General features: G+C 41.2%; 1 protein-coding gene across 2 annotated transcripts in view; it reads right to left on the bottom strand.

Moving 5' to 3' along the window:
• The window catches only part of PCCA (propionyl-CoA carboxylase subunit alpha), a 236,867-nt gene that overhangs the window by 179,647 nt on the left and 42,126 nt on the right, over positions 1-15,094 (bottom strand). For both annotated transcript variants that reach the window (XM_083735288.1, XM_083735287.1), the window contains exons 5-6: positions 7,876-7,989; positions 5,569-5,622 (exon numbers count right to left, since the gene is read on the bottom strand). In XM_083735288.1, coding sequence (XP_083591414.1) covers positions 5,569-5,622; positions 7,876-7,989 — 168 coding nt within the window. The remainder of the gene's footprint in view (positions 1-5,568; positions 5,623-7,875; positions 7,990-15,094) is intronic.

Genomic DNA, 15,094 nt, shown 5'->3' with positions numbered 1-15,094 from the left:
CAGAGAAGGAAAAACACAGCCTATTATCAAGTAACTTTAGCTTGCCTGGAACACATTTTCAAACAATAAATGTGATCTGGATCATGATTTACCAAGACATTAAATGCAAGAATATGTGCTGACGTGTTACTTCCTCATTTTTCTGCAGCATTTTCACTTTTAAAAGCCTACTTTTAAATAGCAATTTCAGTCTCTTAGCCATTTCACGTTATGAAACATAGATCCAAAGGCCCTACGCTGGACTGATCACATGACAAAATTAGCCTTGCTAAGAGGTACACTGGACCTCTACTCACGTAAGCAGCACAGCATGGTCATTTGCTGGACTAGAATACTGTCTACTCTCTGCTCTCCCAACCTCAAATATTACTGTGGCATGTGAAGCCTTCAGACTAAAGCAGCTGCTCATGTGCAGCAAAATTATCTTTAAGCCACCTGGATGGTCCAATATTAGGCATCTGTAAGGCAATTCAAGCTCTCTTAATGATTTGCAAGTTCTCTATAATGTCCTCCCAAACTAATCACAGGTACCAATATGAAAGCCTTTACATATCAGGCCCCAAGTTGTGCCAATTTAAACAGCACTTTACAGCTAATATCCAATGTAACCAGGGGTTTTTATTCCTTAATATTCTGCCTCTGACACAATGCACCCTCATGTATTTTGGGGGCACATGCACACCAGAGGTGTAAGCTAAGGGTGGTAGAGACAGTGAATTTATGTTTCCAGATAGTCTGCCTTAGGTCATCCATGTTCTAGTAACCTCCAGGTTAGGCTACTCTAATGCACTACACATGGGAATGTTTTTGAAGACTGGAAATTGCAGTCAGTAAAATCAGTAGTTAGTATGCAATGATAGTATGCAAACTGCACTGGCTTCCAATCCATTTCTGGGCCCAACACAAAGTGCTGGCTTTCATTATTAAAGCCCTTCACATCTTACAATCCGGAAACTTAAAAGAACAACCAGCTTCATACATACCTACCCATAAATTAACATATTCACTGGAAGTCATACTTACCATCTGAGGTGAGGTGGATGGCTAGCCAGTTATGGAATGGTCTCCTCAAAGAGGTTCATTGGATGCCACTTTATTGTTGTACTGGCACATTTATTCCAATAGCTGTATAGCCTGCCTTTCCACCAGAAGGTGAGCTAACATCGTAAAACATGAATTCAACCATAAAACATTTTTTAACATGTTATCCACATTGTGAACACAGGACAGCATAATAGTGATTATACACCCTATATGCCAGAATCCTGAGCAAATAATGAGATTGGACCTCAACACTATAGTAGTGTGGGGGACAGCTGGGGTTCACCTAGGAGAGATTTCACTCAGGATGGATCTCCATAAACAGGTACTTGGTACTTGGGTCCAAATTTACTCAGTTGTTAGCATCCGTCTGTCTCAAAAGACAAACATGCCTTTATATATTAGGCAAATACTTTATTTTCTCCAGTTTTCAAAATAAATTTCACTTCTGCTGACTGCTTTTATTATTCAGAGGCTTTTAGATTACCTTGTGTATTTACAGTTTAATTTTTTGAATTCCTTTTTTGCAAGACACACTGGGCATATAATTCAATAGCGATATAAACATACCTACAACAATAAATTTTGCAACCCCAGTCATCTTTGACTGGACTTAATCATCCAGGAGTCCTTTACCTTTACCTTTTTATTATTCATAATTTGCAAAGTACTGTTGCGTGGACTTTCATAAGACTACAAAGTGAGGCCAGAACAGAGTGTTGTGGTCCTCTTCAGTGAGGGATAGGAGGGGAAAGCAGCTTGTCTGCCTTCTGGAATTCCCCCCTCAACTTTCACAGCCATCTTGCTGAAAGAAATGGGCAGGATAACTTGGAAATTAGAGCAAAACCACAAACTGGAGTTGGAAGTAACCTTTGTAAAGAGATGGAAAGAAGGCACTCCAAGATGAAGTCACATCAAGGCAGGCTCAGAGGAAAGAAATAGAAGTGGAGCATGGGAGATAAATATTGAGATTAGTGGAACAGGAAAACAGGAGGGAAATACTGGAACCTAGGACAGGAGAGGGAACTGGCAAGAAAACTGTAAGATCAAGGGAACAGAAAGGTTTTAAAAAGAAAACAAAAACAGTACAATACTACAGGACAGGACAAAAGAAAATAAAGACACACAAACGTTTTGGGGTGTTTTCAGGCTGGAAAATCTACATCTAGGGTCATACCCTTCACCAGCTGTGCCCTGAAAAGCCTGAAGTCAACAGGTAACAGCTCAGTATAGCTAATCATACATGCTAACACATAAGCTGGGTATAACCATACTTGTTTTTTTACAACTACCTTTGCACAACATTTTTAAAAAAATCTATTTTACAGCCTTTCCACACAATAGATGTGCAGTTCTCTCTTTCTCTCTTGCACAGGATTCAGATACCTTCTCACAGGCTGGTGCTGCTGTTGTAAAGATACTGCATTTTCCCAGTTACCAGAAACACAGCATTTTGTCACTAGGAAATGAACAATTATTCTCCCAGCAAGTACAAGCAGAGCTACTGCAAAATGCCTCTGCACTGAATGTCACGAGATACAGCAAAAGTGTCTCTCTCTCTCTCTCTCTCTCTCTCTCTCTCTCTCTCTGTGTGTGTGTGTGTTTGTGTGTGTGTGTGTGTGAGAGAGAGAGAGAGAGAGAGAGAGAGAGAGAGAGAGAGAAACACATGCCTAAGAGAGTGCCACAACACAGAAAGAAATAATCATACTCAGTACATGGCACTTCCCATTTCAACATGACAGGCATGTTAAAATGACACTGATTTTTTTAAAATTTATCATTTATAATATATATGCCCCTATAGAACCTAATAGGGGCATGGGTGGTGTTGTGGGTTAAACCACAGAGCCTAGGACTTGCCAATCAGGAGGTTGGCAGTTCGAATCCCCGCGACAGGGTGAGCTCCCGTTGCTCGGTCCCTGCTCCTGCCAACCTAGCAGTTCAAAAGCACATCAAAGTGCAAGTAAATAGGTACCGCTCCGGCGGGAAGGTAAACAGCATTTCCATGTGCTGCTCTGGTTCGCCAGAAGCGGCTTAGTCATGCTGGCCACATGACCCGGAAGCTGTACGCCAGCTCCCTCGGCCAATAAAGCGAGATGAGCGCCGCAACCCCAAAGTCGGCCACGACTGGACCTACCTTTATAGAACCTAATGAAATTCTATTTGACTTTCTACTGATGCTTCACACATTGGCAATGGCCTGCATGCCGAGAGGTGTAGCTCCAAGTCATCCAGGCCTGCTGGGATTCTGCTCCCTCACCATCTTTATCATGGCCTCTCCCTTCTTCCTGGTGGACTCAACTAGCCACCCCACTTGTCCTCCTCTGCCACCATGCCAGCCAAAGTGCAGCTGAAGAACCTGGAGCAGCTGCTTTTAGCCGAACCGCCGCAGTGAGAGAGGCCTGCATGTGGCGGTACTGCTGGAACGCCTGCTCGGCCTCTACACCAAGTGCAGTCACGACTCGCCACTCCAGAGGGCCATGCTGATCTCAGGCTTCCTCAAGTGGAAATGGACCTCTTGATCATCAAGAGTGACATGGGCAAGTTCCTCATCAACGGCACTTGGGCAGCCTACCTAGAGTCAGCAGTGAACATATCACTGGCGGTAGGCCTGAGAGCCCCACCGTCTCCACCATGGACCGCAACCAGTGCAGCATCTGGCTGTGCTGGCTTAACAACAGACACGATGTGCATTTTATGTGCATTTGAATGAACTGAATTAGAGTAAAAAATTATGAGTCACGGGGGCATGGAGGGTGTGTGCATGAACTTACCAGTGCTTAGCTTATTTTGTTGTTGTTGCTATTCCGTTATCCCTTAGAGACAAGGGTAAGCGACTGTAAACTACAGAAGGCATGTGGGCTTCACAACAAGAAGTTTTGAATTACACTCCCAAATAATAATGCTGTAAATGCTTTATTTAGTTACAAACAAATATGCTTTCCTTGTTAGAACAACTGACTAGTAGGCACACTTGTACAAGAAAAGCATGAATTGCGAAAGTGGAAACCTGATTTAAAATCAATGCTTCCAAAATGGGCTATGTGTCTTTTCATTTGTATACAGTGGTACCTCAGGTTAAGTACTTAATTCATTCCGGAGGTGAGTTCTTAACCTGAAACTGTTCTTAACCTGAAGCACCACTTTAGCTAATGGGACCTCCTGCTGCCACTGCGCTGCCGGAGCACAATTTCTGTTCTCATCCTGAAGCAAAGTTCTTAACCTAAAGCACTATTTCTAGGTTAGCGGAGTCTGTAACCTGAAGCATATGTAACCTGAGGTACCACGGTACAAGTATCTTCCAGCTATTTCCACGTTACAACATCTCCACACATCAGTTACCAGCTGGAATTCAAATAGTTCCTCCATGCAAGCAGAAAACTCTTCTGCATATGGAGTGAGGGGTAGTAATTTTCACTTACTCTTATTATATATTTATATCCCACTTTTTCCCCCTGACAGGACTCAACTTGTCAACTGTGGTCCTTAGTGGATCATCAAATCCCACTCCAAGACCTTCCTTCAAGTGCAGTTGAGGAAAGAGGTGATAGGTGAGAAGGTGCTACAGTGAGAAGGGAAACCAAAAAAAGGCCTATTGGATTCTCAGCATAATTAGTGAGACCAGTGGGATTTTGATAATTTGATCTACTTGCAGACATTATACATCTTTGGTAATCTGCAGATATTACAGTGTGATTTAATACAATACATGCCACAATGATGATGATTTTTTTTAAAAACGGCTTCCTAAACGGATTGCCTGCTGAAAAATTAAGTCATTTACGGCTCTTAAGTAATCTATCAATGTGTACAATATTCAATGTGTACAAAGTACAAGATACATTTAATATTTGTGGGTTGCTTCTGAACAAAATTCTTCAAGGCAAATGGGAATAACTGAAAATCACAATTAATACACAGGCAAGTGATAAAATTTAAGACACAACAGAAGCCAGAAGCCCATAGAGGGTATTACCATGGGGCTCTTTAAGGGAAGTACTCTCTTCACTTTTTCAAATAGGAAACAAAGTGAATGAATAAATGTCATTCACTGATGTCTATATTTCATAGCTTACATTTCAGAACAGTTGCCTTACAGAAATATGCAGTACCCACAAGGGACAAAGTGGCTTCAACTAAACAAACAAGACCAGTCCATGAGTACTGAATGAAAAGGTTAAAACGATTAACTGATGCATGTTTCCATTGGTTTTCATTGTTAGAGAGTATGCTACAAATGTTTCATCCCAAATGTCAAGTTATCCAAGCACAGTTTCAGATACACCGCAAGGAAAAAAATCTAAGCTTCTTTCTATCAAATAAGGAAAATGGAAGGCAGAGATGGTAGCCTACAAAGGATCAGGGTCTTCAAGATAGGGAAAGGGAATTTTCATTGATGGCTTTAATTTTAATCTGTGATTAAAACTTTAATACATTAACCACACTGATTAATAATTTCAAAGGCTGCAGCAATATACAGCAATATACCACATCATGCTCAGAGAGAAGCATCATTTAAAAACTTACCAGACGGCCAGAAAATTCTTTGTTTTCAGATAGGAATCCATATCCTGGATGGACCTTTTAAAAATAAAAGCCAAGAGTAGGTTTCATTGCACTAGACAACCAAAAGCTTGATGCTGACAGCATCTCACCAGTAATTACAATTTAAAGCAGCAAGTTTACTTGTACTTTATACTAGATGAGTAGATACAGCAGAAAACACCCCTTATGGCAGTCATTTTGTTGGAACCAGTTTTGCTAGTGAGGAAATAAAGTTTTTGAGCTAGAATAAGCTTTCCGTCCATTCTCCATCATATGACAAACTCTGTGGAAATCAATAGTAAAGGTAAAGGTACCCCTGCCCGTACGGGCCAGTCTTGCCAGACTCTAGGGTTGTGCGCTCATCTCACTCTAGAGGCCGGAAGCCAGCGCTGTCCGCAGACACTTCCGGGTCACGTGGCCAGCGTGACAAGCTGCATCTGGCGAGCCAGCGCAGCACATGGAACGCCGTTTACCTTCCAGCTAGTAAGCGGTCCCTATTTATCTACTTGCACCCGGGGGTGCTTTCGAACTGCTAGGTTGGCAGGCGCTGGGACCGAGCGACGGGAGCGCACCCCGCCACGGGGATTCGAACCGCCGACCTTTCGACTGGCAAGTCCTAGGCACTGAGGCTTTTACCCACAGCGCCACCCGCGTCCCCTGTGGAAATCAATAGCTTACTCTAAACAGCAGCATAAGCCACTTCATGCACTCCTCAACTCTCAGTCCTAATTTAAATGTACAGCATATTTGTCTTTAAACAAGACAAAGAAAAAATAATGGTTTATCAATTCAGGGTTCCCTATGTTCACAATCACATATAAACTAGATCACTGGTGGCTGCAATGTTACCGGGCGAGTATCATATGCTCCCAGGCCACAATTTTCTGGCATGCTAACATTTCACATGCAAGTGCTAAAAACATGGTATCTTTGCACCACCTTCCAAAGTATCTAACAGTCGTCAACCTGGGTGAGAAACACAGATACGGTCAGATGATTCTAGAAGCTCTTCCTTATTACATTTCTCTCTGTGTAAGCGCCTCTCTCCATAGCCTTTCACATTTCTCTAACCTTCCAAGCTCTTCTCTCAAAAACATTTTTCTGGCCTTCAAGTTAACCACAGTGCCAGTATTCAATGTTAGCAGCTCTGCTACAAATCCCACTTCAAACAGAATATAGTATTTTTTAAAAAAAATAACAACCTGTAGACCACAAATGAGTTGTAAAAACAATTTTTACAAAATGCCTCAGTATCAAAATAATGCAACCACATGGTACATAGAGTAATTACAGAACACATTAAAGTGGGAAAACCTTCAGTTTCATAATTTTTAATCTTACGTAAATTCGTAGCTAAGGAAATCTAGGTGGCAGGCTAAAGATGAAAGCCTGAACTATTTCTATCTCTATTAAATCTTCGTAACTAACAATGTAAACATCTGCAGTGTCTGTTAGCTAATTAATGTTGTTTGCCATTTTTCTCCTCCCTCCCCCTTTCCAAATGCACCATACTGAAACATTCATTTCAAAAGAAATGATAATGCTAATTGAGACACTCCAGGGTAATTGCTGGTGTTGTCCGACTCCCATCCAGCGAATTTTATTTAAAGATGCTTTCGCATTCAGCAGTTCTGAAGACCACATTTGCATTCACTGATGCAACAAGGAAAAAGTATTATTGTCATCATTTTTTTAAAATGCCAACCATTCTTGTTAAACTTTGACTCTTTGACCTTATTGAAGGATAGAGGGGCAGAGGGAAGAGAAGAAAACAGGCTGCACACCTAGTCGATCATGTTTTGTCAGCAACATGAAACACTGAAAAATAATTACTCCGTGCACCATTTATCATATTCGCCATGTGGATAAAAATTCTCACACAGGCCAAATAATAAAATAAAACTAAGCAAGATTACTGCTGTCTTATTAAAAAAAAAACATCCAGAAAGAGAGGCTATGGCACAGAAAGGGTTAGTGCTCTAAACTAATTGGGATTCCCACCCCCACCCCCAGCAAATTTGGAAATGAACTGAAGCTGCTCCCTGGTGTGAAAGCTGAATCCAGCAGCCACCTGCAGGATCAGCAACCGGCACTGCCAGATGCTACAAAAGCCTTTGATTTCCAGTAGCGATTTCGGCCACATTTAACTCATGTGACATGAACTAAACTGGAATAGCATATTCAATCATTCTCCCCCTCGCTTCTTTTTTTTATCTTTAAATACAAACTCTAGCTTCTCTGCTTTCTATATATGAAACAGCTGCAGAGGAGAGACTCATTCAGACTCACAGCTTGGGCCCGGGTTTTTTTAATGGCTTCCATGATAGCATCCATGTTGAGGTAGCTTTTACTAGTGGGAGCTGGGCCAACACAGACTGCTTCATCCGCCATTTTCACATGGACCTGGAAAGACAAAATGTCCACATTTTAACACATATGCGCCAGCAAATACATTTACTACCACCTCCTTTAGCTATTGTTTTAGGAAATGAAAAAGATAATTCACATCGTGCAGACAGGTATGCTCAAATATATCGCACACAGTATAAACACAGACACACACACACACACACACACACACACACAAAACAAAAGAGAAAAGGGAGGGGAAGGAGGATATATACTGTATAATGAACACAAGGGCTCGTTGGTACATTCAAGGGCTCATGAAGTTAAATTTCATTTTATGCCAAGTGTGGTTTGGCTTTTGACAAATAATACAAAGAAATGCAAACCTGAATGTGGCTACGCTGATAATCTATATGTAAATTCAAAGCCTAAAACTACTTTGTTAAATGTAACCAGGGTAGCTTAATATCGTACTACTTAACAACAAACATTCACGGCCAGTTCCATCTAAGCAGGCTCCCCAGGAAGTTGGTGATAATTAGACTGAATTGAATGAAGGGATGCAGTGAGTGTCCCTGCACAGCATCAGGTCAGCACCATGAACAAATTAAAGCCTATGACTAAAGAGTTCAATATCACTACACGTGAACCAGAAAATCTTGAGAATTATTTAAGCAGGCTTAGATTCCCTAATTCATTCTTATCTTATTCACAGGAACAATTGTCAAACAGATGTTCTGTAAAAGGTGGGGGCTACAGCTAATGGCCAAAAAAAGTTTGCCTACAATTTATAATTATTTTTGGAGAGTACATGTTCTAGAGGAAGTATCTCAAAGAGTTAGACTTTGGCATAGTTTAAGGATACTTAGCTAATCTTTTAAAAGGACAAAAAAAATTGCTCAGGAAACATCTGCCATTTTTAATAATTAGCCATGAAAAGGGGGATGGTATTCTATTTATTTTATTAAATGCATAGTATTTAATAATATTTATACGGTTATATACAATCAGGCATCTGCATCATAGCTAGAGCAGTTCTCTGAGACAGACTACAGGAACAAACTACTAATGAAGAAGTTAAGATGACATTTAACAGCATGTTCTTTTGGTGAGACTAAAAATAATTGTGAGTCTCAGGTAGAAATAGGATCAATTCTGAAAGACCAAGAAGGAATTTAAGGGGGGGCCAGAAGACTTAAATACTTCTGAAGTAATATGCTCAGACCTTTAAAATTAGGAAGAAATATAGCCAGAGAATTTAGATGGTAGAATGCAATACATCTATCCATTCTGATTTTAGATAAGTATTAAGCACACTCAAAATACTGTACATATGAAACAATTCTAAAACCCTAACACATTAAAGTACATCAATTTTAGTCAGAATAGACGCATTTCCCATGCCCACTGATTTCAATGAACTGACCCCATGGCTTAGTTGGAAAATTATCATGTATACCAAACTACTCTCATTAAATCCAAATACACTCAAGAACAGTGTTCAAGAGGCCTCGTTTCAGATGCCACAATAGACTCTATTGTGCTTCCAGAGTTTATGAAAAAAAGGATGTACAAGTCAATCTGATTTCCAAACCTCAGGTGCAGAACATTGTCCTGAACATGCATACCAAGATTAATTACAATGTTGCAGTTTTAATTGGAGATACACGGAACATGAAACATGCCACAAGGTGATATTTCTTGACTCCCCTGAAAATGAGTGACAGCTAAGCAGGTAATGTGCTTTGAGGGTATCTACAGTAATCCTGCAGCTTACACACATTTAAGTTAAAAGCATTCAGATTTATGTGCTTGTTAAAATAAATCATTAAATAAACTTTAAAAGAGGGCAGAATGCAGGTGTCTGGAGGAAAAGGACTTTGGGAATCCCACTCACCACTGAACCCAGTGTTCTGACTTTACACAATTGGGCTTTAGGTGCAATCCCTGGAACATAACCCCCATGTAAGTTGCAGGCTTACTGTAAATATTATGATTATTTTACACCCAGAGGCATACCTAAATTCAAATGATGTTTCTATAATTTCCCTCTCATCTGGAATTCAAAAGGTGCTGAAATGTCATTTTAACTAAGACGCTCCTGAAGTTGCATTCATAGTTTCTAAACCAATTCAATCTCTCTCTCTCTCTCTCTCTCTCTCTCTCTCTCTCTCTCTCTCTCACACACACACACACACACACACACCACCACCACCACCACCACCACCAGTTAGCTAATTGCAGAAGTAGTATTTGAGGAATTTGGGTAATACATACACGGTTTTAAGCAAAACATAAGCAGCCCAAAAAGGTATACTATTTTCACTTCCTCAATTATACAAAGATAACTTATGAACTAGCTCTATAAACTAGTCCTACTGAAGATGTTGTCATCGAAAAAGCCAATGTACAAATGTAAAAGCAAACTAAGCAGTGATGGATTCCTGCAAGCACTATCAACATTAAGTCAACTTTGCTATAACTCTGCTATATCAGTCACACTTTTAACAGACACCGCAGATGTCTGTTTGCTTCCATGACTGTTTTGAGGTGATTTTCCCGAATACTTAAGAGATGTTCACTTATCAACTTGAAAGTGCAGTGAATTTTTTTTTCCTGGTATGTTTCACAGCTCTTCCCCACCTCCACTAACACAACTGTTCACATCAGCACGGCTTCATTAGCATCAGATTCAATTCTGTTTCTATACACACCAGGGGGCGATGATGGGTGGTAATGTTTTTGCCCTGTACAAAGGTGTTCACACCTTGGCTAGAAAGGAACCAGCTGAAGCTTCTGGTTTGAGAAAGAATGCACCAAACAGCAGAATTTTATTAACAAAGTACAGGATACTTATGCATCTTGGATAACATTGTGAAAACAGAGATAAAAAATGCAGCACTGAAAACACAGTGAGTACACAGTAAGCAGGAGTGTGAACATAAGTCCTGGACTCCCCACCAAACTCTCTCTCATCAACAGTTTTCAGAGTAGCATTCTTCCCATCTACTCCATTTGTATGAACACCTTTGGCCAGTTTGTTCCTTCCATACATCAGACAAAAAGCAGAATAGCATTTATACCAAAAAGTTTCATTTATTATTTTATTTATGTTAACATTCCATCATTCTAAACAATGAAGGAAAATTACAACAACTTAACACTAAAATATGGACAAAATCAGATACCATTAATAAGAACAATAAAAGCAGCAGTAAAACACAAACAGCAAAAGCACAAACCAGTCAAATGGATTTCATTTTTTAAAAAGCCCGCTGAATAACTGTGTGTGAATAACACACTTAAAAGTAAGCAATGAAGGGGTAAGACACACTAGACTGTAAGTCATTCTATAATCTGAGCACCGTAATTTAAAGAGAAGCAGTGTCTCATCTCCACCAACTGAATTTCTATAGGTGGAAGTACAGCAAGAAGCTGAGTGATATGCAAGCAAGTTCATTTGGGAAGAAGCATATCCTGGACTATTCCAGCTTTAAATCATTTAGGGACTGAAAGTCCAAAACCAGCACCTTGAATTGAACCCAGGAACAAATTGGCAGCCAGTAGAGCTGGTACGAAACTGGCACAATATGACCTATGACCTGTCTTAGTAAACTCAGACAACAGCTGGGGACACAGCATTCTGAATCAACTGAAGTTTCCAGAACATCTTCCAAGGAAGCCCCACAGTGAACTCATTACAGTAAGCCAATCTAGAAATGACTGGTTCTACTACTCCCAAGAAAAATACAATTAGTGTACTAAATGAAGTTGGTTGAAAGAACTCCCGGTCACATGTATATCAAGAATCAGCCTGGATAGCTCAGTTGGTTAGAGAGTGGTGCTGATAATGCCAAAGTTGCAGATTCAATACCTGTATGGGACAGCTGCATATTCCAAAACAGCTACCTGCTGCCTTTCTGGGTTTCGATGAAGGGAACGAGAAACAGAGTTTGGTAACATATGCCAAAATATCCAGATAACCTCACTCAGCAGTTTTATGTAGCTATTAAAGAGCATATAGGGGACAAAGCAGACTCTTCAGAACCCATCAGTCAAAGGTCACAGATCAGGAAATTCCAGCACCACCTTCTAGGAGCTGCTCTCCACTGATCAGAGCCACTGTAAGCAGTCACTCAACTATCCATCCCCAACAAGTTGGCCGGAAGTACCATGGCTGATTGTTTCAATTGGAATCTACACTCCCTCCACTAGCACAAAGTGGCCAAGGCAGGCTCAGTCTCATAGTCAGATCAGAAACCAAACTGGAATGGAACCAAGTAATGAGCTTAATTTTAAAAACCTACACTTGGAAAAGGAAAGTGAAAAGAATAAGGCACTTTTCCCCTTTTGGCACACTTGCCAAATCAAAACAGAAGCCAAGGCCAATCTAGTGGTGTGTGCTACAGTTCACATGTAGCTCCCTTGAAATGGTCTTCCCTCTGAGCAGGCAGCATTTTGGTGCTGTAAGGTAGCCAGTGAACTTTAGTTAATTTGATTTTGCATTGCTTCCTAAAGCAAAGGAAATCCCAAAGTAGCTTGTAGAAAAGATAGAACACTAAAATACAATTTAGTACCACAGATCCACTGAGATAATATCAAAATGCTAAAGAGTGTACATTAAGAGTCACTTGGCGGTGGTTGGCATCTGTCTCTTAATCACAAAAATATCCACCCTCATCCAACACAGCAAAGAGCAACAGCAAATAAACCCAGAAAGTCAGACCATTAAGGCTGCCCTAATGTGTGGGAAGGGACATGGGTGGCGCTGTGGGTTAAACCACAGAGCCTAGGACTTGCCGATCAGAAGGTCAGCGGTTCGAATCCCCACGACAGGTGAGCTCCCGTTGCTTGGTCCCTGCTCCTGCCAACCTAGCAGTTCGAAAGCACGTCAAAGTGCAAGTAGATAAATAGGTACCACTCCAGCGGGAAGGTAAACGGCGTTTCCGTGTGCTGCTCTGGTTCACCAGAAGCGGCTTAGTCATGCTGGCCACATGACCCGGAAGCTGTACGTCAGCTCCCTCGGCCAATAAAGCAAGATGAGCGTCGCAACCCCAGAGTCGGTCACAACTGGACCCAATGGTCAGGGGTCCCTTTACCTTTTAATGTGTGGGAAAACATGATACTCATAAGCAAGTCCATGAGTATCATAGTGCCCAGAAAGGCCACAAAACCATGCAAATCCTATGTTAGTCATAGCATAAGGAAACCAGGACAACCACTGGCACTCAGGACTGTCAATTCAGGTCAGCATCAACATGTTTACAGAACTGGGTATGCCTTTTTATTACCCCTGCATTCACATGCATACTTCTACTTACCTTCTTGCTGCAGAAGAAATAAAATCTTACCAGCTGCATTCTTCACCCTCGCAGAGCCACCCACTTGCTCTGTTTTCATATAGCCCTTTCTATAACTGTAAACAGCTGAAGATGCTTTCCATTCTGCAGTTACCACTAACTTAAATGCAAATGCCTAATTAAAAGTAAACACACAACACAGCTCACAAATCCCTCAAGAGTGCCTAAGATCACCCACTGTCCCAGTTATGCAGAGTACGTCAACCTTTTGTATCTTGAGGTCTTAAGGCACTGGTTCCTCCACTAAAAACCCTTCACCCTCCAAAAATCAAGTGCATCAGTGCTTTATGAATTATACAGTCAGCCTGTTTTGAACATTAGCTGGGATTTTAAGAATTTACACAAAGAAACCTCATCAAACTAGTAATCCTCTGGGTTTTCCCCCCAGCTCAAATCAATATTACAGAGCAAGGAATGATGTTGCAGTGTAAAGTGGATTTACTCAATTGACCCAAACAGCATAATACGTCTCAGCAAGACAAACCACAATTAGCTTGTCCCATAAAATGAGGGTAATGAGTAAATCCTTTGTAATGTTGCTTCTCACTCTCTCACATACAAAGGCATAACAAAGTCCTGAATTAAAAATCAATTGAATGCAAATTATCTTTGAATCCACTGTTTCAGCTGTTAACCAAGGAAGGAGGTATGATTGCCAAACCTTGCAGAGGCAGACAGATCGAAATCAAAATATATTTAGGCGTAAAGTGCACAGCACTGTAGAAGTTTGAAATCAAAATAACTAGACCAGGGTGGTCCAAGGCATGGCCCTGGCAGCATCTGATAAACACCCCAGCCCTCCCAAAGCCTGATAAGAGAGACCCTGGGCTTTGGGAAGGAGGTGTGAGGGCTTTGATAGGGTCCTAGAGTCCTTCCAGCTTTGGGAATGAGGTGGGAGGACTCTAGGACACCTGCCAGAGCCTTGTGCCTCCTTTCCAAAACCCATTACCTTACCCTACCATCTTTGGGAAGGCAGCACAAAGTCTGGGGAGGCGGGCGGTGCTCAAATTTTGGCCTTGCTTTCCCCCTCCCCACTTTAACGTGTGACAAGACAGTTTGTGGCCCTTGGCTTCCATGTCAGAGTACTCTTGCGGCCCACTTGGCATGAAAAGCTAGGCCACTGTGACCTAAACAAATATGTCAGCTGAGAGAGTGGCAGCATTGGGTTAAAGGTGTGCCCATAGCTGAAGTGGCATGTAGCCTGTTGCCCAATCCTAACAGCTATGTTCTACCCTCTACTATCAGAAACAGTGTGCCACAGAATACCAGTTGATGGGATTCTCAGAGTGTTAAGAGTGTGAATGGGTACAGAACATATAGGCTTCCCATACGCCACTGTGAGTACAGGATGCTGAACTAGACAGGCCTTTGGCTTGATCCTATAGGGTGCTACTTATACTCATGTCTGACATTATGAACCTCAGCAGGAGACAGACAAAAAACGACTGGATCAAGAAGTATCCCAAAAGTTGCAAACCTGTTCCTTCAGAGGAAGTAGGACTTGACCAAGAACTGGCTAAACACCATTTCCCTGAACCACAGAACCATCTACATGCAGGAGCTCCATGTTACCAGGATTAAGCTTCACTTTATTGCTCTCATCCAGTCTATTACTGAATCCACGCATAAGTTCAGTACTTCTGCATCTTCCCCTGCCAAGTGTTTCTATCCTATTCGTCATGTTCTCTTCAATTTCATTTTTTTTTTATAATAATGTTTATTAAATTTTTGTTTAACAATAAAGACACATAGTAACATAACATTTTCCAATATCCACATTTCATACACTTCCTTGGACT

This window comes from Podarcis gaigeae (assembly GCF_964106915.1).
Source record: "Podarcis gaigeae genome assembly, chromosome: 4".
Lineage (NCBI taxonomy): Eukaryota > Metazoa > Chordata > Lepidosauria > Squamata > Lacertidae > Podarcis > Podarcis gaigeae.
Note: the sequence above shows the minus strand (reverse complement) of the source record. Positions and strands in the feature narration are given on the sequence as shown.